Source organism: Leptinotarsa decemlineata, unplaced genomic scaffold (genome assembly GCF_025532065.1).
Source record: "Leptinotarsa decemlineata unplaced genomic scaffold, Ldec_3_MD MMD2_tig00000133_RagTag_RagTag, whole genome shotgun sequence".
NCBI classification, from domain to species: Eukaryota; Metazoa; Arthropoda; class Insecta; order Coleoptera; family Chrysomelidae; genus Leptinotarsa; species Leptinotarsa decemlineata.
Window position 1 is genome coordinate 1,952,969 of NW_027412542.1, and position 21,235 is coordinate 1,974,203.

At 35.1% G+C, this 21,235-nt stretch overlaps 1 protein-coding gene across 1 annotated transcript; it reads right to left on the minus strand.

Annotated features, from left to right (window-relative positions):
- Positions 1–3,177: 3,177 nt before the first annotated feature.
- Positions 3,178–11,783, minus strand: LOC111506889 (uncharacterized). Its single transcript, XM_023162112.2, has 4 exons — positions 11,624–11,783; positions 8,205–8,436; positions 4,755–4,996; positions 3,178–3,436 (listed from the first exon to the last, which is right to left on the minus strand). The coding sequence occupies exons 1-4, from the start codon at positions 11,672–11,674 to the stop codon at positions 3,242–3,244; spliced, it is 720 nt and encodes a 239-aa protein (XP_023017880.2). The 5' UTR covers positions 11,675–11,783; the 3' UTR covers positions 3,178–3,241.
- Between the last annotated feature and the right edge of the window lie 9,452 nt (positions 11,784–21,235).

Below are 21,235 nucleotides of genomic sequence, written 5' to 3' on the forward strand. Positions count from 1 at the left end.
TGTGATATAAAAAAAATATGTATGGATTTCACACGTTGGTATGGTAAAAATCTTCATACTACGTTGCAGCAGAAGAATTATCATCAGTCTCACGTATATTGGACGAGTTTAACGATGAGTTGTCATATGGCATAATATTCGATATATAAGATGGAGCAGTGGAATTGTTTGAAAAACGGTCGACGGTCGATTTTCCGTCTGAGTTTCCGCTCCTTGAGCCAATTCTTCTTCCATTATGATTTTGACGATTTTATATTTCACTATTGTTTGGCGTCGATTAGACAGTTTTTTAACGCTTGCAGCATATCCTCGAAAAGTTAAATCTATGCTGTCGCAGTTATTTTTAACATCCGAGTGCCTTTTATTCAAAAAGTGAATAATTTTGTCAACATTAGATGAATTGTTCGAAGCCGAATTTTCTACCTCTTTTCTGTTCTGACCTGAATTATGAATATATGAGATTTGTGCCGATCTTTCTTGTACAGTAGTCCCAGTACTGGCTTCGTTAACGTTTTCTGAACTCTCTGTAGCTTCTTTTTGTGTATTGCTTGCTTCAACTCCTTCATCTACTACTTCAGGACTTTCTGCTATGTCATTAGTAGTAGCAATGTTGGACTCTATTTGCGCAAATTGCAAAAAATGTCTAAAAGCTTCCATGTGCTGTGCCCTTGTCCAGGATTTATAGCGACAAATGGATTTAGCCCCTTGCCCAGTTCTGGTTTTCTCGGAACGTGAGTGCTTTGAGAAACGAACTCTTAAGTTCTTCCAGCATTTTTTTAAGTCCTCGCCTGCAAATAAAACTTTTCCCAATCAACATGTGCCTATTCCCACTTAAAGTGTTTACGATAAATACGTTTGATCGCAGTCGCGATCGCGGTCGCAATCGCGTATATGTGGTCTCCGCTTTATATCGCATGATCATTCGAATATGAGAAACATCTGTTCAAAGTGCGTGCCGCGCGAGCTCATTGTTAACCAAAAACAAGAAGGTCTTGATGATTCTGAGGAGTGTTTGGCCATGTTTGAATATAGGAAACCGGAATTTTGCGTCGATATGTGACAATGAACGAAACATGGATCCATCACTTCACTTCGGAATGGAAATGATTGTAATCTGAGTGGAGAGCAACTGGTGAAATTCATCCAAAGCACCCGAAAGCACGACAGAAGGTGAATACCATAAACAGTGAATATAATGTAATGAATCTGAAGCCGGCCCTGACCGGTTCCCAGTCAGTCAACGCATGACGCATACCGCGAAAACTCCGGATGGGTCCCGAAATCCGCAGAGGGATCCGGAACGTTCGTTGACAATATAAAAACGTCGCTCTTCATCCCGAAGAGTAGTCTGTACCAAGAAAGCGATTCGAGCGGTTAACAAACGGTAAAGATAAATTAAGCGTTAGTTACTGAGTGGTGTAAATAGATTAGTTGTGATAGTGAAGTATTGTTAGAATAAATTTGTTTAAGACAGTTAATCCTTTAATTCGTTACAATAATATACCGTTATTTGAACGTTTGAAGGCCGAAATTGCAAACAATTACCGCATATTGCAAAGAAAAAAAAATGTCTTCCATCAAGACAACGCACCGTGTCACCGGCAAAAAAACTCCGCTCGAATGGAGAGGTTATTGCTGAAACTGAGGCCTATTTTGAAGCAAAAGATGAACCGTTCTACAAAAGTGGTATCTGGTATCTGTAGAGAGAGTGAGTGTAGGCTCACAGCACTTAGGCCACATGTGACCCATTGTACATCCTCCCGAGGAGTTGTCCTCCTAGGTTATCGTCCATCCTGTCCGTTCCAGGAAGGTGAACAGATTACTAGGAGATATCTCCTTAATATTGGCAAGTATAGGCCAAAACTCGCCGAACACACACTCTCTTTGGAAACACGAGGTGTCTCACGATGGCATCCGTGAAGGTTTTGGAAGTTACAGCGATATTCCTGTCGTTGTGCGGCTTCTTCAACCTTCTTGGGGTTCCCAAGAAGATTGAAGTGAGGGAGCTTTCCTGCAGTGACAGCTGGTTTCTTTTCTTTATTCAAGGCGGAGCTCTTGGCGCCTGCCGCAGGAAGTGCCATTGCTGTTGGAAGTGATCTACTATGTCCAGCCTCATTCCAAGCGGTAGATTGGGGTGGTCATTTCTGTTCATCTCCAGCCACCGCCTTAGATTGAGGTGAGCACTTCTGTCTAGCCTCGGGATTGGTTTTTTGTTTTTGTTGTTTCTGTTTTTGTGTTTTTTCTTCATGTGTGTTCCCACGAGTAACACGCGAAGAGTTGGTCACCTCTGGCAGAGCCCCGCATTACATAGGTAGGCTGATTACAATGAGGTTTCACCCAGTTTCTCAAGAGGATCGTTCGTGACCGCATATCACCTGCGGCCATTCAGCTGTCGGCACATTTCCTCACACCTTAGCTTGGGTAGGCTGGTCCACGGTGGCATGTTTTGCAAAGACTTTTGGGGGGTTTTCGTCCCCCTCACCCTAGTTATTTCTGCCACTGACCAGGAGTCCGGCGACCCCGTCCGTAAAGCCACATTGGCTTCCCGGACAGGGCCTCCAGTCCCCTGGTCATTCCCCTATCCGCCACCTGTGGACGCGTCCGATAAGTAGCCCAATCCACGGGCTACAAAAGTGGTATTAAAACATTAGAGCGGCGCTGGAATGATTGTAAGGCACTTCATTGAGATTACGTTGATGAATAAATCCAATTTTAAACAAAAAACGCGTTTTCTTTATTAGGCCTGGGACTTTTCAGCCAACGTAGTACAATGTTATGTAGAATTTCTGTGTGATTCTTGTTTCATTTCATTTAGGACATACGAAAGTGTTCATAATTGATATGCAGTTATTTTGCATAGATTTTTTGCATGTGTCGTATATTTTCCAAAGCGAGGTTTTCCAGTTTCTATTTCTATTGATGGGCTAGTAGGAGTACACAATAAGACAATACATAAATCAATGGTTAAACTGCGACCTCTGGCTGAATCGAAAACAAATACTCTTCTCGAATACCAGAACTGCAACACTCTTCTCGACCAATGAAGTAATCTCATCTTCTGAAAACGCCAACACCAGTTCTGGTATTAGGGGGAAAGTGCTTGTTTCTGAATACAATACTGTTCAAGAAGGTGCATTTTCATCACAACATACGATGGGTTCTCTGAATGAAAAAGGGTTAGTTTGAAAATGGGTCTTTATTGTCATCAATTCATTGGGTATTCATTAAACAGAGTGGATTCTTAGGAAACAATGCAGGCAGAGACACTATTGAGTACTTCGTAACCTTGTTGTACATGCTGTGCCAGGTTGGGAGTGACGCATTTTGGAACAAAATCTTTGGCCACTTTGACAGCGTCTTTAATCGTTTCAACAATTTTCAAAAGGATATCAGCATGGACATTATCGGAGATGACTTTAATCACGTTACCGGCAACCTGTAAAAAAATCAAAAGTGAGTGGGAAGTGAATTGACCAATCATGTATTACGAGTACTGAGAAGATATGTAAAAGTTCATACGATTCTTAAAATGGTCAATAAATCATAATTAGATGATTATAACTTCCTTATACCAGAAAATGTTCTGTCGGGAAGTTTTGTATTGAATGAAATAATATCAACACAAAAAGTCAATCCACCAAAATGCCTATTTTTAACATTAACACGCTTTTATTAGCTTCACCTGTATGTATGTATGTATGTTTGTTTGTTTGTAACTCTGAAGCTCAGAATCTGTGTTTGACAGAATGCTTGATCTATTCGCGGGCAGATGGCGCTGTACGTAACTTCTTTGAAATATCTACATTATTGCTTGATCTATTCGCGGGCAGATGGCTCTGTACATTACCTCCTTGATATAATTCTAACTCGCTTCACATGTACTTCTTCACTTGAAAAAAGTATTTTTTTATTAACACGCGCGCCTGCTGCTTTTTTTTGTAACGCTCCTTTGCGCGCCTTGGGCTTGGTAGAAGATTTTCAGGCTCCCTTTCCGAAATCGGAAAATTTCAATGGTCATTTTTCTAAACAATATACGGCTGATTGATCTCAAAGTTTAGATAAAATAAATATACTTAGTTCAGAAGGACTAAAAAACACGCTTTTATAGCATACGAAACTAAGAAATAAAAAATAAATTCACTCCAGAAAACTTTTAAAGAACATAGAACTAAAAAGTTAAAAATATTGGTTTGATAAGCTTAAAACAATAACGAACGAAAAATGGTAGTATTATTGTGTAAAAGCGTGGGTGCTTCGTGCATTTTTTTTTGTAATTCAACCGCCCGTCGCTTTTTTCACATTAATAATAGTATTTTTCGTCCGTTATTGTTTTGAGCTTATTTAAAACAAATATTTTTAACTTTTCACTTCGATGTTTCAAAAGGGTATTTTTTAGTTTATTAAACTATATTTATTTCAACTTGATACAACTGGCGCCCAAGAATTGGGAGTGCCATAGCGCGAATCTTTTTCTAAAATCAGCAGAAAAAGGTCATACGATGAAAAATCAAAATAAAATTATGGTATTCAAAAATAGAGATCTTGGTCAATAGATTTTTCAGTGTTGATGAGTATTTCATGAAAAGGTGTTTATTTCATTCATATAATTGTTGTGAATATACGTTTTTGAATTATTTGTGACGTTTCATGTATTCATATTCGGATTTGATACTTTTCAATGCTTCTTCTCAACCTATTATTCTATTCTCATATGAATGAACTAAACATGGAAACGAACTGAGAAAATAGCTTACATCCAATGCGCATTCGACTTCTTTTTCTCCAGAACACTTCTGAATTTCATTTGCAGCGGCGAAAACTTTTTCTTTGATGTCATTTATATTAATTTCCAAACCTGATAAATCTTTCAGTACTTGGTTTGCCAATGACAGGTCGCATTTTGTAATTGTATCAATGAAAACAAGTGCAACTTCCTTAGATTGGCTTCTGCTGGCTTCAATGCAGTTGATAACCTTGGCGGTGTTCTGGTCTCCTCCTGAAAAAACATTTGAAAGGATACAATGTAGTACAAAGCATCACGGAATATTTGTTTTACTGTCAAGAGAAAAATTGATTGATAGTTGCTTTTGGGATAGAAGTGTTTCAGAACCTGAGAGAGTGTTCTGTAAAGTTTCCGACCAAACAAAGATACAAGACATTTTTCAGAGTTTTTTCATTTTTTGCTCTGCAAATAATTGTTCAAGAAGGTGGTTTTCTTTTCATTTGACGAAAATCTCTGTCCTCCGAGCGCAATTTTCAGATGAAGGAACAGAAAGAAGTCGCTTGGGACTAGATCTGGTCAGTAAGGCGAATTGCCAAGCAGCTCAAATCGTAATTTGTGGATTTTTGTAATAGCATTCGCTGAGGTGTGAGACGGTACGTTGTCTTGGTGAAACAGGATTTGGTGAACTTTGGCGATGTTTTCGTCGGTAGTTGCAGCTTTTAGACATTTCGAACGTTAAGGTCATGTTTAAATTCAGCTACCCAAAATTTCACTGTCTAAATAAATGACGATGCAGAGTCCCCATACACAGAATCCATCTCATCTTTGATTTGAGTAGGTGTATTGCCTTTCAAAACGGATATTTACTGACAGCTCGATACTCAATTTTGTCCATTTTCATGAAAACACCCACATCGAGTCACTCAAACGACTATTACGTAACAACTGCGCGTCCAGAATGGCTGAAACTTTGGTGAGTAACTGTCGACAGATGAACAGTGAAATGCACTAGTTTTTATTTACAAGTGCTGCTGAAATCATGTTGAGGTCAAGATGTGCTTTTCAATAGAAAAAAGTTTTTAAATTATAAATTATACAGCATAAAGAATACTTAAAATATTGAATAACGAACAAACTACGTCTCTGAAATATCTTCATAATCGAGTTTTCAAGGAGAAACTAGATCACATTATTTTCATCATTTTCCTGAATCACTCATAAATTCTATACTCACTGAAAAGCTTCAAATATCGACAGCTTTATATGCATATTTATTTATGAAACTAGCTGTGCTATTAAAAAAATATTCATTGTTTTCATTTTCAAATCACCGCTTTTATCTAATGGTGTCAGTGTTTTTGAAACAGTCCAAATTGACATTTTCTCGGAAACTCATCTGAAACAAACTTCTGTGCACAATCTTCAAAAATTTCTAAAAATGTGGATTCCGAATTAATTGTTTTTTCCGTTTTTTGTGAGTTCCCAACATTTTTTATGTGTGGGCAGCCAAGATTTTTTCAAAAACTAATCCCTCCTAAAAATATTTTACTTTCAATTCAAACGAAATTCTCACGCCTGGGATTGAATTGAATAATCACATAATTTTTTGTTCAGTTTTATAATTCTAAAGATGAATATCTTATTATTTGAGGTAATCTGTTCATCTTATTTCATCAAACTGATGCTTTCGTACGATGCTGAAACTTTCCAGCACTGATACGGAAAGAAAATCTTTTTTTTTGAAAAACATATTGAAGATTCCTTCTAACATTGAAACAGGTTCATTGGCATATTTTTCAAATGCAATAAAAGGACCGGATCAGTGACTTTGTTAATGTTTTTCCTGTGAAATATTTTAAATATGATTACTATCCGACCGAAAGTTCGGTTTCGGGTTCGGTCGAGTTTCGGCAAAAAACTGGTTTCGGTTAGTTTCAGTTTCGGCGGCAAACCTGCTGAAACTACTACCGAAACTGAAACTGACTTCGGGAGTTCCCGCGCTGTAAATTTTATAAAAGCGACGAAGACATTTTGCCGCGTCCACGTGCCTAATCATGTCGTGAATCACTTTGTGATTTACTTTGTTTATTACATAAATATCAAGTACCTATTGTGATATTAAGTAACAATTTAAATAAGTAATTTTATTTTCGTTGAATAGTAATTTTATGTTTACTATTTTTGAAAGACCATCAATAATATTCAAAAGAAGGATCTACACCTACTCAAATAAATACCTCACCTATTTTAAGTATTTTTAGGATGCAATTAATATATTTTTTTAATAAGGGTTCATTATGTTGATTATCAATAAGTAAAAACATAATCCTTGTAAGGAAGTTTCGGTTTCGGCCGAAACTGAGACCGTTACGTTTTCGGTTTCGGTCGTAAAAACCAGTTCCGGTCGGACACTAAATGTGATTTCAAAGGAAAGAAAATTTGCTGGAAACACCAGTGAAGATGATATTGTGTCATGTAGGTGTATTTCTCCCCTTCATTTACTATAATGTGTAGCAATCCTGCGAATGATTTCTGATTCAAGTCCATAACTAATGTTTGGAATACAAACCGAATAAAAAAAAGTGTTTTTTGCCTAATTCAGTATTCATATAAAAGAATATGTTTCGGAAGTGTTTTTCTTTCGTGTGATTTAATGGTTACATATGGAAGTAGTTGTTTCCGAAGTGCTTTTTTTTAGTTTGTGTCTGAAAGTTACTTTTTTTCAAGAACAAAACACAAGTATTACAATACCGTGTTAGAAAAAGGTAAGACCTCGTTAGTTCTTACCTCGCAAAGGTTTCCCAACTTCTGAGAGTTGTCGTTCGTATGGGGGCGACAGCTGATTAACGGAAAAAAATTTTTTAAACAGATTTTTTCTTTAATCCACAAGCCGCTCTAAGAGCGGTGCCAGTGCGAAAGTAGCGATTCACGTTGGATTCGAATCGCTGGAGATTGAATCCATTTGGAAAAAGTTCATTGCACATAAACGCAGTTCTCCAAATGAAAGAGTTTTCAAACAATGATGTTTGAGGTTTACTGAGTTGAACCAAGTCACTTGAACACTTCTAGTGAAAGTATATATAGAAGAGAGGCATATCTCCAACCTTCCTTTGATGTTCCAGAATATCAAGGTTGCAAGTGATGTTCAAGTCTTCAATGAGGCGGATGGCTCTCTTATGGATGGAATTCAGAGCGGCGGAGCTCTATACATGATTACAATACTCCAAAGCTCTGATATGGGCTTTATGAAGCATCAAAAGTTGCTGAGGTGTGTACAGTTTTCTGGTTCAGAACAGTGTTCTAAGCTTTTGAGAAGCATCCTTTGCGATACCAGCGACATGATTGTGTCAAGACATATTGGTGTCCATTTCAACCCGCAACAAACTCATTGAAGCGGAAAGCGGAATTGTCTGTCTTTGCTTCCGATATATCACTATTGCAATTGTATCATTATTTGAAATTAAATTTTTTTGGAACTTACCTGCCTTGATTTTATCCAATCTTGAGTTCAGTAAATCAAGACTTTTGTCAAGAGCTTTTCCAGCAAAAACGACGATGTCTTTTTGGAATTTATTTGCGTCTTTAACAGCATCATTGATAAGTAATTCAATCTTATTGAAGGCAGCATCAACATCTTTTTTTACTTCAGGTACCAGCCATTTCAGAAAATCGACAAAAGGACCCTTAACTGCAGGTTGAGGATGAGCCTGAGTCTGAAAATACAATAAATCTTGAGTATATATTGTTAGAATGGTGAGTTGCCCGAATTATTAAAAATGAGTACCATTATACCCATGCCTAAAGTTACAAACACTATAAAAGCAAGTGAATTTAGACCTATTAATACCTTACCACCAATAGAGAAAGTTTTAGAAATAGCAGTATATAATCAATTATTACAGTTTATTGACAAAAATCAAATCATGTTTAGCAATCTGGTTTTCGAAAAAAAACATTCTTCCAAAACAGCACTACAGTTATCATTAACTGAATTTACTAATGGAACAGATAAAGGTAAATATGTTGTAGCTGTCTTTTTAGATTTCAAAAGGGCCTTTGAAACGATTGATAGAAGTATTTTGCTTCAGGAGCTGAGAAGATATGGGATTGATGGGATGGTTTATGAATGGATAAGTAATTATTTATCAAATAGGAAACAGAGAGTACGTGTGAACGATTATTTCTCATCACATATAACAAATCACACAGGAGTGCCACAAGGTAGTGTGCTTGGTTCCCTATTATTCATTTTGTATTTGAATGATATTCAATTATTTACAGACTGTGAGTTCATCAACTTATTTGCAGATGATACCTTATTGGCCTGTACTGGAGTAAATTTAGAAGAAACTGTTGGCAGAATGAATGAAGTTCTAGAGGAAGTAGAAAAATATCTTAAAACCAATAAAATGAAACTTAACTTCAAAAAAACAAAATCAATGATAATTACTACTAAATTCGAATAAGTATAATCAAATAAATACGAACAACATAAATATAAAAATTGAAGATGAACGTATAGAAATAGTAACATCACTGAAGTATTTGGGATATCAACTTGATAATTGCTCATCATTCGACGACCACTTCAAATATATTGAAGAAAAGATTGCAAAAAAATTATATTTTTTCTCAACAATCGCCAAAAACTTATCAACAGATACAAAAATTATGGTATATAAATGAATAATCTAACCCCATTTTGACTACTGTGCATCTATTTTATTCTCTTTCAATTTGAACAAAGTGCAACAAATACAAAAATTACAAAATTTAGGAATAAGAATAATTTCAAAATGTAATAGGTATAATACACTAATTTCTACCAAGCTATCTATAATTTCAAAATGTAATAGGTATAATACACCAATTTCTACCAAGCTATCTGCTCTACAATGGCTCTCAGAATCCAAAAGATCATTCTATTGTTCCATAATTTTCATTTAAGCAATATTGAATAAAATGACCCCACCATACTTGCTATCATTCCACATTCATATAAATAGAACAAATACAAGAAATAGTATGAGCAGTTTATTTTTTGAAGGTTTTGTCCAATTCAATGATTTACCTGATTCAATTAAATCTACTCTATCATTAAAGATTTTCAAGTGGGAACTGTTGAAATATATTCATGATGGAAATTGAAAAATTCCTTTTTTGTTCAGTTAAAATTATGTACGTATATTTTATATTGTATTATTATTCATTGTATATCTTATTAAAAACAGATATTGCATGAAGTTACTCAATGAAAGGTCAAAATAAATGAAATTTGCGTTATATATCACCAAAGATTGATAGCTTTTTCTAAATTTTGTAGAAAAATGCATGTTTGATATTTATTTGAATGAAATGTTTTTGAATGAAGCATTGCCCAAACTAAGACATTTGATTATAACTTGTTTCGACTCTTATGTCAAAATATTGATACAAAATCATCTCGTATATATGTTAAAAATTGCATCCAGCAAGAATTTTTTTCGAAAATGTCCAGAAATGACTCCAGTTTTGGATTTGAAAAAAAATGACACATAAGACTAGCCACACACTTGTCTATAACGAAACACACGTCGTTATTTTGTAAACTGTCCAGTGAAAATCTTGGTGAAGAGTTTAATATGTCATGGATTTCCATCAAGTATCAGCTAATTCCATCGCATATTTTTCAAACTAACTATCAATCAGTTTATGAAACTGGCCATCTATAAGCATTGTCTTAATCAATGAATGGATATAGAATTACGTTTATTTTGTTTGTTTCTCAAAACAAGAGCAAAAACTCATGTCGTCCCGATGGAATTCATTTTGAAGCTGATGTTCAAAAATCGTTCAGTATGTGCTTGTAACAAAATAGGTATATTTCTCGCAACTAGATTATTCAGTCAATGAGAAGTTACTAATGAATGTGTAGTAGCCTACAGCCTCTTTGAAAATAATTTTTTTGAGGATTATTTTGAAATTCATTAGTTGTGACTTCCCTTGTCTAATATTATATAAAATGATTTGAAATCCCTAAAGAACCAATACAAATGAGAAATTAAAAACATAAGTTGAAAATTACAATTATATTAAGCAGAAAAAAACCTGAAATAAAATTACAGTAGAATCAAATACAAGGTAAAAATAGAAGAAGAATCAAACAAAAAATAAAAAATAAAAGGAAAAATAGATCAATTGAACAAAAAATAAAAATTAAGAGATTCCAAGCCGTTACTTCACGACGTTTCGATTGTTAGTATGCAAAATCGTCTTCGGGTGATTACAGGGTTTTATTTGTATTTTAATTTTTCATTTGCATTGGTTTTTGCAGGGATTTCAAATCATTTTATATAATATTATACAATGGAAGTCCGAACTGATGAAATTCATCATGAAACATTGTCTATCCCCTTCAAACAATGAATCATTTTGTTGAGGTATCTCTAATAAAAACAAAAGTTTACTTAACTCCTATATAATTGTTTTAATAAAAGACATTTTGAACATTGTTTAAAAAAATGGCAGGACAAAAATACTCCAATGATCACTATGCAGTTTATTACTTTCTATAGTATGAAAACTACGAATCGACTATCATACGTATATTACGAATATTCTACTTGTTTTTTTATTCATCAATGAAAAATCTATCAACTATCAACTGCTTTCATTGATTTCTTCACAGAATAAAGAATAGACAACCAATTGAAAGAGTTCGGAAGGAAAATCTGAATGCAATACATGCAAATATAAGGAAAGAATATGAAAACATCTAATAAACTACTTTTATCCTCAAAAAATCTACTAAATGAGTGGAAACCGAGATTTATGAGAAAAGAAGACCAGTACTTGAAGGTTAGAAATGCAATGATAAAACTATGAGTCATATCTTGATATTGTTATGAAAAAAAAACTTACTTGGGCAACCAGAAGGGTACAAGCAACAACGATGAATTTCAAAGAAACCATTTTGTCTACGGTGCAGAGCAAACCTGAATACAGTGATCCGTTTATTGCTTAATATTTATACCATTCTCTCAAGATGCAAGAGTAATAGGTCAAGTGGAAAATACTTACTCGTTATCACCTGATACATTGTTCTTGCTATTGTAGAATTTTATCACGATAGTCTTTTTTTTCACACCTTATCAATCGAAGATTATAGAACGCTGATGCATGGCAACTTCAAAGACTTATTATTCATTTGCATTGACAGTCAACTGTGATTATTAGTTTTATTCGAATATATCAGATTCAGTGTAATAATATTTGGGCTCAGAAATCACGGGCCTTAGAAAGGAAATGCGTTTTTCTGTTCAAAATTGGCTTCATTCATCAACGTAATCTCCATCAAGAGCCACACAAACATTCTACCATTTCAATACTACTTTTGTAGAACGATTTATCTTTTGCCTCAGAATAGGCCTCAGTTTTATTAATAACCTGTTCATTCAAGCAAATTTCTAACCGATGGGCATTTTTTTGAGGTCTACGAACAGGAAAAAGTCGCAGGAAGCCAGATTTATAGAATACGGTGGATGGGGAAGCAATTCAATTGTTTTGATTAACTTGTGAAACGGTGCGTCGTTTTGATAAAACAAATTATGTTCTTTGCCATATGAGGTCGTTTCTTTCCAATTTCGCTCATATTATACTGTATAATATTCATGATAGTAGGTGAATATTACACCACGCACATCCCAAAATACCTTTCCAGCCGATTGTTGTGCTCTACTCGCCGACAGTTGCTCTCTACTCAGATGACTATCGTTTTGATTCCGAAGTGAAGTGATGAATTCATGTTTCATCTATTGTCACACATCGACGCAAAAATTTCGGTTTGTTATGTTTAAACATGGCCAAACACTGCTCATCAAGACGTTCTTGTTTTTTGGTCAACAGTGAGCTCGCGCGTCACCCACTTTGAATAGAACTTTCTCATAGTCAAATGCTCATGCAATATAAAGCCAACACGTTCTTTTGATATCTTCACAATGTCAGCTAACTCACGCAACTCCACTTTTCGATCATTCAAAACGATTTCAAGTATTTTTTATGTTTTCTGGTGTTACTGCCTCATTTGGTCGTCCACTGCATTCTGCGTTCTGCGATATATCTATCACCACATTTGAAGTCGGCAATCCAACGTTCAATTGTGTTTTCTAATAAAGCGGAATCCTTATAACATTTTTCCATTGCCCTGAAAAACCCTTTCCCGCACACAAAAATTGAAGTACTGTTGGATCTCAATCCCAAACTCAATTTATTGAGTCCTGAATCAAAAAAAATGTGTTTCACCAATATGTCGTTAATTGAAAGAAGTAGACGTGGACATTTTAGAAAATGGAAAACAATAAGCCAAAAATATTTCGAGAATAGCAGATAATATAAAATATTTTTTAATGAAAAATGACTTTATAGTTTTTCCAAATATTCCTCTTGATGATCAATATACTTTTGCATTCGTTCAAACCATTTGTCAAAGCAGTTTTTCCATTCCTCTTCAGACACCTCCAAAACATGGTTTTTGAACGCTTCAACTGCTTCTTTGGCGCTCGTAAATCGTTGACCACGCAGTTTACTTTTGAGTGCCATAACCATTGAGTGAATCAGAACTGTACAAAGTCATCAATTCGATGTTTCGATTGCTCAAAAATTCACCAGTTTGATGTGAGAGCTCGCCGTCTTCGGCGGTTAGTTTAACGAATTTCTCCAAAGACTTCCGGCAAATAAATGGTTGTGTACCACTCAGAATTGACCGTTCTACGTTGCTCAAGCAGAACAGTGGCCACATGACCCATTCGGCTGAAGAAACAGGCGACCATTTGCTTCGCTGTGCTTCTTCCACGAACAACTTTTTTTGGGTTTAGCTCGTCTTGGAATACGGTCGATTGTTGCTTTTTTTACGGCTCATACGCATATATCCAAGATTTGTCACATGTTTCGATTTTATACATTTCTTTTGAAGCACCATGGTCGAACTTTTTGATCATTTCCTCACATCACTTGACGCGAGCCTTTTCTTGAGCGATGGATAAATTGTGGAGTAACCAAAGAAAACACATTTTTTACAAATGAGTGTTCATGCAAAATCGAATGTATTGAAGTGGAACTAATACGCAAGGACTGAGGAGCCTTGGTAGCGGTAGAGGTAGAGGTACCTCCCAATATGTCACATGACAATCTTGTATTTCACGCACTGCATCGATGTTTTTTGCACAACAACCGATTTTGGACGACCTTCACGGCAATTGTCAGCGACCGAACTACGACCACCCTTGAATACACTAAATCAGCGATTTACTGTGGTTTTTGATGGTCCTTCATCGCCATATGAAGAACTGAGTTCATCGACAAATTCTTGTTGAGATAATCCACGTCGAAAGTTGTGGAAAAGAATCTAACAAAAACCTTCTCTTGAAGAGTTTTCGTTGGTTTCCGGGTTTTGCCGTGGTTATCTTTGGATATAATGTCTAAACGTTTCAACTGCAACTGCTGCAGTCATCTTCAGTGGCGCGGTCGAAATACGTGTCAACTGTTGACACGTGTCAACAGTTGACACGTCAAGAAGAGTACTTCGACCAAGCCACCGAAAATGACTGCCGCAGTTGCAGTTAAAACGTTCGGAGATTATAAACAAAGAAGACCACGGCAAAACCCGGAAACCAACCAAAACATTGACCCATCAGTGAAAGTCTACATTCCTACTTTCCTTTTGGAAAACCTATATTTGAAACTAATTAATACAGTTTATTGTATGAAGTTCACTATAGAGGGTTTTACAAAAACCGCGACACGTGTTTCGCTACACAATAGCTTTCTCAAGTGTGAACTGAAAGTTACTTCTAAATTACAACCATTTTATACTTTCACCTATTACCTACTCATATACCTAGTTTCTATTGAATGAATCTACCTCAAAAGGTCAGGTATAATTGAAAGTATCTTAAATATACCTAACTATTTTTACAAGGAAATGAACAGATTCAATACTGGCGAATTATTCAATTCAGTTTAATCTTTCATAAGATATTGAGAGTTTTTGAATTTGTTCATTTCCATACTTTCCAACAGGTTAAGTTTCAAACCTTTCTTCTGGAAATGGAGGGGTTTGTATTCATGGTTGAACTCATGTCCCTCTGTGATTGAATGAGTGGCATATGTGGAATTTATTTTTCCATTCTGGAAACTATATTTGGGTTCTTTTTTGCGGGCTTTGAACGTTATTCCAGTTTGACCTATATAAAACATCGGACATGACCCACATGATAATTTATACATTCCCGATTTTTTTGAAACTGAACTTGTCGTTGTTGGTTTTGAAAGCAATATTTACAACTTTGCTGTGCAGAAAATTTGAAATATTTGTAGTGGGTTGGCCTAAGTAGGTTAAGGTTCTATAACTTTTATCCTCTTCTCTTTGAATTGGGTAAACTTCCTCACGGTGTGTTTGTCACAGATTTACTTCCAATTCAATGAAACTTTTTACTCATCCTGCAAAAGTCTCATAATGGGAAGCCCGCTTATTCTTATTCTGGCAGAGATTTTCATGGACAATTTGGAGAGAAAAAAATACACAGTAAACCACTGGAAAGAAGTTTCATGTATTGGTATAGATATATGAATGATATCCTGGTATGTTTCACAGGAACGAACAGACAGTTGTCTAATTTTTTGAATTTCATCAATTCTCTCCATCCTTCTATCACATTCAAAAAGGAGATTGAAAAGGACGACTCTATACATTTTTTGGACTTGACAATAACAAAAGTTAACAACAAACATGATTTTTCAATTTATCGTAAACCGGCACATACAGATATTATCATTCTTAATTCGTCCACCCACCCATATCAGCACAAAGTAGCAGCTTTTAACGATATGATCCACAAACTGATAGATGTGCCCTTGCCAGAGGCGAATTTCAATAAAGGACTGAACATAATAAAACAAATAGCCGTCATCATTGATTACGATAGCAGTCTAATACAATCCTTATTATCAAAAAAGTTATACAGCCAAGCTTTGAAGGAAGTTTACCCAAATCAATTTTTTTATTTCTTTGCGACAATATGAAATTGTATAAGAACAGTCAGGTAAAACCTTAACCTACTTATCCAACCCACTACAAATATTTCAGATTTTCTGCACAGAAAAGGTGTAAATATTGCTTTTAAAACCAACAACAACTCAGGCATGCACATTAAGACAAACGAAGTTAAAAGTTCAGTTGCAGAAGAATCGGGAGAGTATAAATTATCATGTGGGTCATGTCCAATGTTTTATATAGGTCAAATTGGAAGAACGTTCAAAGCCCGCATAAAGAAACACAAATATAGTTTTCAGAATGGAAAAATAAATTCCACATATGCCACTCATTTAATCATACAGGGACATGAGTTCAACCATGAATACTAGCCCCTCCATTTATAGAAGAAATTTTTTAAACTCAACCTGTTGGGGAGTATGGAAATAAAAAAATTCGAAAACTCTTGAATCTGTTAATTTCCATTTCATAACTTTTAGTTTATGCTTGAGGAAGCTATTGTATAGTGAAACACGTTTAAATATGTTTGTTTAAAATATGTTTTTTCCGTTAACCAGCATTCGCACCCCTACGAACGTCAACCCTCAGAAGTCGAAACTTGTGCGAGCTAAGGACTATCAAAATCTTACTTTTTAACATGTGATTCGTAACACGGGTTGGACTATAGCAAGTGAAAATGGAGCGTTCAGCCTGCGGCTTGGACCATCGACTCACTCATCGGCCGATTGACTGGGTGCACAAAGCACTCACGTCGAACTGCCCGGCTACCGACCGTGTCGCGGTTTTTGTAGAACCCTTTATAGTGAAAAATCAAACAATAAACTGTATTCATTAGTTTTAATATGGATTTTCATCAAGTATCGGCCAGTTCTATTCAAACCTCAATTTGTCATTTTTCAGGATACGAATCCTATTATTTTCCAAAATATAGCTAATCGACCGTCATTACGCTATACCCTGTTCACCCTATTCATTCCATGAATAAACGGAATTATTCTCAGGAACCCCCTTACATGAAAATTTTCCATCTATTTCAACTTAGCTCTGTCAAGTTTTGCAGTAGGTACCTACTATCTGAGTTCATATCTGAAGTGATATTTGTTTTGTTCAAATGGATGTTTACTATCTCTATTACAATATGTTGATAGTTGTTTTTTTCATTTGTTATCATTATTGAATACCTTATATCAATGATAGATGCATTTATATGATAACAACATTTTATTATTCTATCCATATCCATATCTCTATCAGTTTAGAATACAGTAACTGATCACATCATTTCCTACCATATCAGGATAATTTTAGTTAATAATTTCCACCGAAATATTTTTGAATTCACAAGGGCATTATTGTACATCGATTGAATTAACTAATTCACTTTGAATAATTGGTGAAAAATAATTATTTTTTTCATGGAGAAAATTTTGGTAAACATTCGCTCTGTATGAATCTTTCGCTTTTTTTCTCAAAATATTCAATATTTGTTGGTTTGAAGGATCATGTCAAAAATTTGTTGGAAAAAAACCATGAAAACAGTGTTCAATTGATTCAGCTAAAACTGGAATAATATTATTTCGTGAAATGAAATTCCCATGAATGAAAGATTGTATTAACAGAAACACCCGTAACAATTGAAGGTCTCCCCATTTTGGGAATTTCGTCATTTCCAACATATGAAATTCGACAAACTGTTTGTGAATTTTTCAAACATGCTGTCAGGAATTAGAAGTGTTTTCCAATAAAATAAAAATATTTCGATCATATACTTTTCATAATAACATTACGAAAGTTTTGAAATTCCGAGTATATCCAGAGATATCCGGGAAAAACAGAAATTTTGGAAAATTGTTTTTATTTTTTTCTGACTTTATTTTTCAAATAATTCGAAAATAAGTTGCACTTCCATATTGCTACTTTTTCCCTGCTAAATAATGGTGTTTTCAGATTTGCTATCCGACGTTTCGTCTTTCGGCCACCATCATCAACTTTATGGGCGCACATCCCAAAATACCTTTCCAGCCGATTGTTGTGCTTTCGGGCGGTTTGGACGAGCTTCACCAGTTGTTCTCTACTCAGATGACTATCGTTTCGATTCCGAAGTGAAGTGATGAATTCATGTTTCATCTATTGTCACACATCGACAAAAAATTTCGGTTTGTTATGTTTAAACATGGCCAAACACTGCTCATCAAAACGTTCTTGTTTTTTGGTCAACAGTGAGCTCGCGCGTCACCCAATTTATTGAGTCCTGAATCAAAAAAATGTGTTTCAGCAATATGTCGTTAAATGAAAGAAGTAGACGTGGACATTTTAGAAAATGGAAAACAATAAGTCAAAAATATTTCGAGAATAGCAGATAATATAAAATATTTTTCAATCCAAAATGACTTTATAGTTTTTCGAAATATTCCTCTTGATGATCAATATACTTTTGCATTCGTTCAAACCATTTGTCAAAGCAGTTTTTCCATTCCTCTTCAGACACCTCCAAAACATGGTTTTTGAACGCTTCAACTGCTTCTTTGGCGCTCGTAAATCGTTGACCACGCAGTTTACTTTTGAGTGCCATAACCATTGAGTGAATCAGAACTGTACAAAGGAAGTCATCAATTCGATGTTTCGATTGCTCAAAAATTCACCAGTTTGATGTGAGAGCTCGCCGTCTTCGGCGGTTAGTTTAACGAATTTCTTCAAAGACTTCCGGCAAATAAATGGTTGTGTACCACTCAGAATTGACCGTTCTACGTTGCTCAAGCAGAACAGTGGCCACATGACCCATTCGGCTGAAGAAACAGGCGACCATTTGCTTCGCTGTGCTTCTTCCACGAACAACTTTTGTTGGGTTTAGCTCGTCTTGGAATACAGTCGATTGTTGCTTTTTTTACGGCTCATACGCATATATCCAAGATTTGTCACATGTTTCGATTTTATACATTTATTTTGAAGAACCAGGGTCGAACTTTTTGATCATTTCCTCACATCACTTGACGCGAGCCTTTTCTTGAGCGATGGATAAATTGTGGAGTATCCAAAGAGAACACATATTTTTACAACTAAGTGTTCATGCAAATTCGAATGTATTGAAGTGGAAGTAATACGCAAGGACTGAGGAGGTAGAGGTAGAGGTACAGGTACCTCCCAATATGTCACATGACAATCTTGCCTGACTAACAATATGCCCTCAAGAAAGTTCTGAAATTCCGAAAGTTTTGAAATTCCGAGTATATCCGGAGATATCCGGGAAAAACAGAAATTTCGGAAAATTGTTTTCATTTTTTTCTGACTTTATTTTTCAAATAATTCGAAAATAAGGTGCACTTCCACATTGCTACTTTTTCACTGCTGAATAGTGGTGTTTTCAGATTTGCTATCCGACGTTTCGTCTTCCGGCCACCATCATCAACTTTATGGGCGCTACATTGGTTTTTTTCTGTTTTGAATAGAACCAGATTTTATGATGTATCATAAGCAATCATTTCCTTTCGAAAACTAGGAGATATTGAAAAAAATTATTCTTATCATAATAGGCTTTGATTTGACTTTCAATTTGTTACACTCAATGACATTTTGTTATTGTACAAGTCATTTAATTTTTGGCGAAAATGGCTTTCGCGAATGATGAAAAAAGAGATATGATACAAATTTATTACAAATACGATAGAAACAGTGTTAGGATATCGGAAATGTATTTAAACTTGTATCCCGAAAGACGACAACCACATCGAACTATGTTCAAGTTATTGGATCAAAATCTCACCAAGTTTGGTTCGTTTGAAAAGCCAATGAAAAAATACGGAGACAGAATGGAGCGGGAAACTAAAGAAAATTTGATAAGTGAGGTATATATGAGGTAAGATAGACATTGTGTCCTTTTCAATAAAAATCAATTATTTGCAGATAAACATGAACCCGGGAAAATCTACACGTCAAATTTCCTCCGAAATGAATATTTGTCATACAAGTCTGTCTGTTTGAAAATCTGTTTTTCCGTTAATCAGCTGTCGCCCCCATACGAACGACAACTCTCAGAAGTTGAGAAACTTATGCGAGCTAAGGACTAACGTGTGATTCCTAACAAGTGTTTGGAGACATCTCAAAGAAGCGATTTGAAATGTTACAAAATACATATATCTCAAAAATTGCATTCAGGTGATCCACAAAGGCGATTAGAATTTTATAATTGGCTAATAAGAAGATCTGATTTTCCTGTTTTCGTGGAAAATGTAATTTGGACAGATGAAAGCACTTTTACGAATTGTGGAATTTTCAACCGAAATAACGATAAAATTTGCAGCATAGGTTCTACTGAATAGAAAAATATTCCACGAATCTGAAACTTTTTGTTCCTGATTCAATCCATCACTTCCATTTTTTCTACCAAGTCAACCAGGCAACAACTCAATAGTAGGGGAAAAATAGATATGAAGGCAAAAATAGATATAAAGCTCCTATAAATATGAGCATAGACTCATTCGATTCGGAATGAACCCTAGAAGAATGTATTCGAATGAGTTTATAGTGGGTAAAAATGTACGATGGTCATGAACAAAATAATCGAGGAAAAATGAGATATCCAGGTTTTTTGTTAATAACATTTCTCTTAAGGACAAAACACAATCACTACAGAAAAATTCACTACAGAAAAATCCAGGAATTCACATTGGAAGATCTGCGAAGATGAATAAATTTGCATGTGTCTCAAAGTGACACTTATGGAACGCCCTTTTACTTTTTATTGTAACAAATATTCATTCCTCAATTTATTTAAGTAACAATTCATTTGTTTGAATTTAATTGATTCATGCATTTGTTCGACACATTAAAAACGATTGTTCGCAAATTTTGTTCTATTTTAAATGACACTTGATTTAAAATGTTACATGAATTAATTTGTTTGATGAAAAGTTGCGAACAGGTATAATATAGATTCATTGTTTGAAATTTTTGGAAGTACATGTTTGTCATATATACTTCTTTTGTAACTATCGAATAATTTACTACAATTTCTGTGGAACATGAATATAATTGTTTGTTGATAATTATAGCTACATGAATTAAAACGATTGTTGATAATTTTAATTCCGCGCTAGCGTCGAACGGATTCTTGCAGAAGCTGAATTTTTAAATCTGGCAAAATGATAGTCTAGTGATAGTAACACAATATTCCATCCGACCGCAGCGCCGAATAAAAATTATCAACAATCAATTTAATTCATGTATCACCTAAAAGCAACAATCAAAACAATTCATTTTTACAAAATACCAATAGAAAGTAAAACGGCGTGCCACGCCGTTTTACTTTTTTTCAATATTCCTTTGAAATGACCTGAATTATTTTGTTTCTTGAATTTCAGTGATACATGAATTAAATTGTTTGTTGATAATTTGTATTCGGCGCTGCAGTCGAACGGATTATTACCGTACTATGACCAATGACATACATATTATATGCAGTTATGTAGTTCCACAAAAATACGCCC

Excerpts from the sequence above, each read along its gene's own strand:
- LOC111506889 (XM_023162112.2), bottom strand. The coding sequence starts at position 11,674 with ATGGTTTCTTTGAAATTCATCGTTGTTGCTTGTACCCTTCTGGTTGCC. Across the intron at positions 8,437-11,623 it reads GTACCCTTCTGGTTGCCCAA|ACTCAGGCTCATCCTCAACC; the intron begins GTAAGTTTTTTT and ends TTGTATTTTCAG. Across the intron at positions 4,997-8,204 it reads ATTGGATAAAATCAAGGCAG|GAGGAGACCAGAACACCGCC; the intron begins GTAAGTTCCAAA and ends ATGTTTTTTCAG.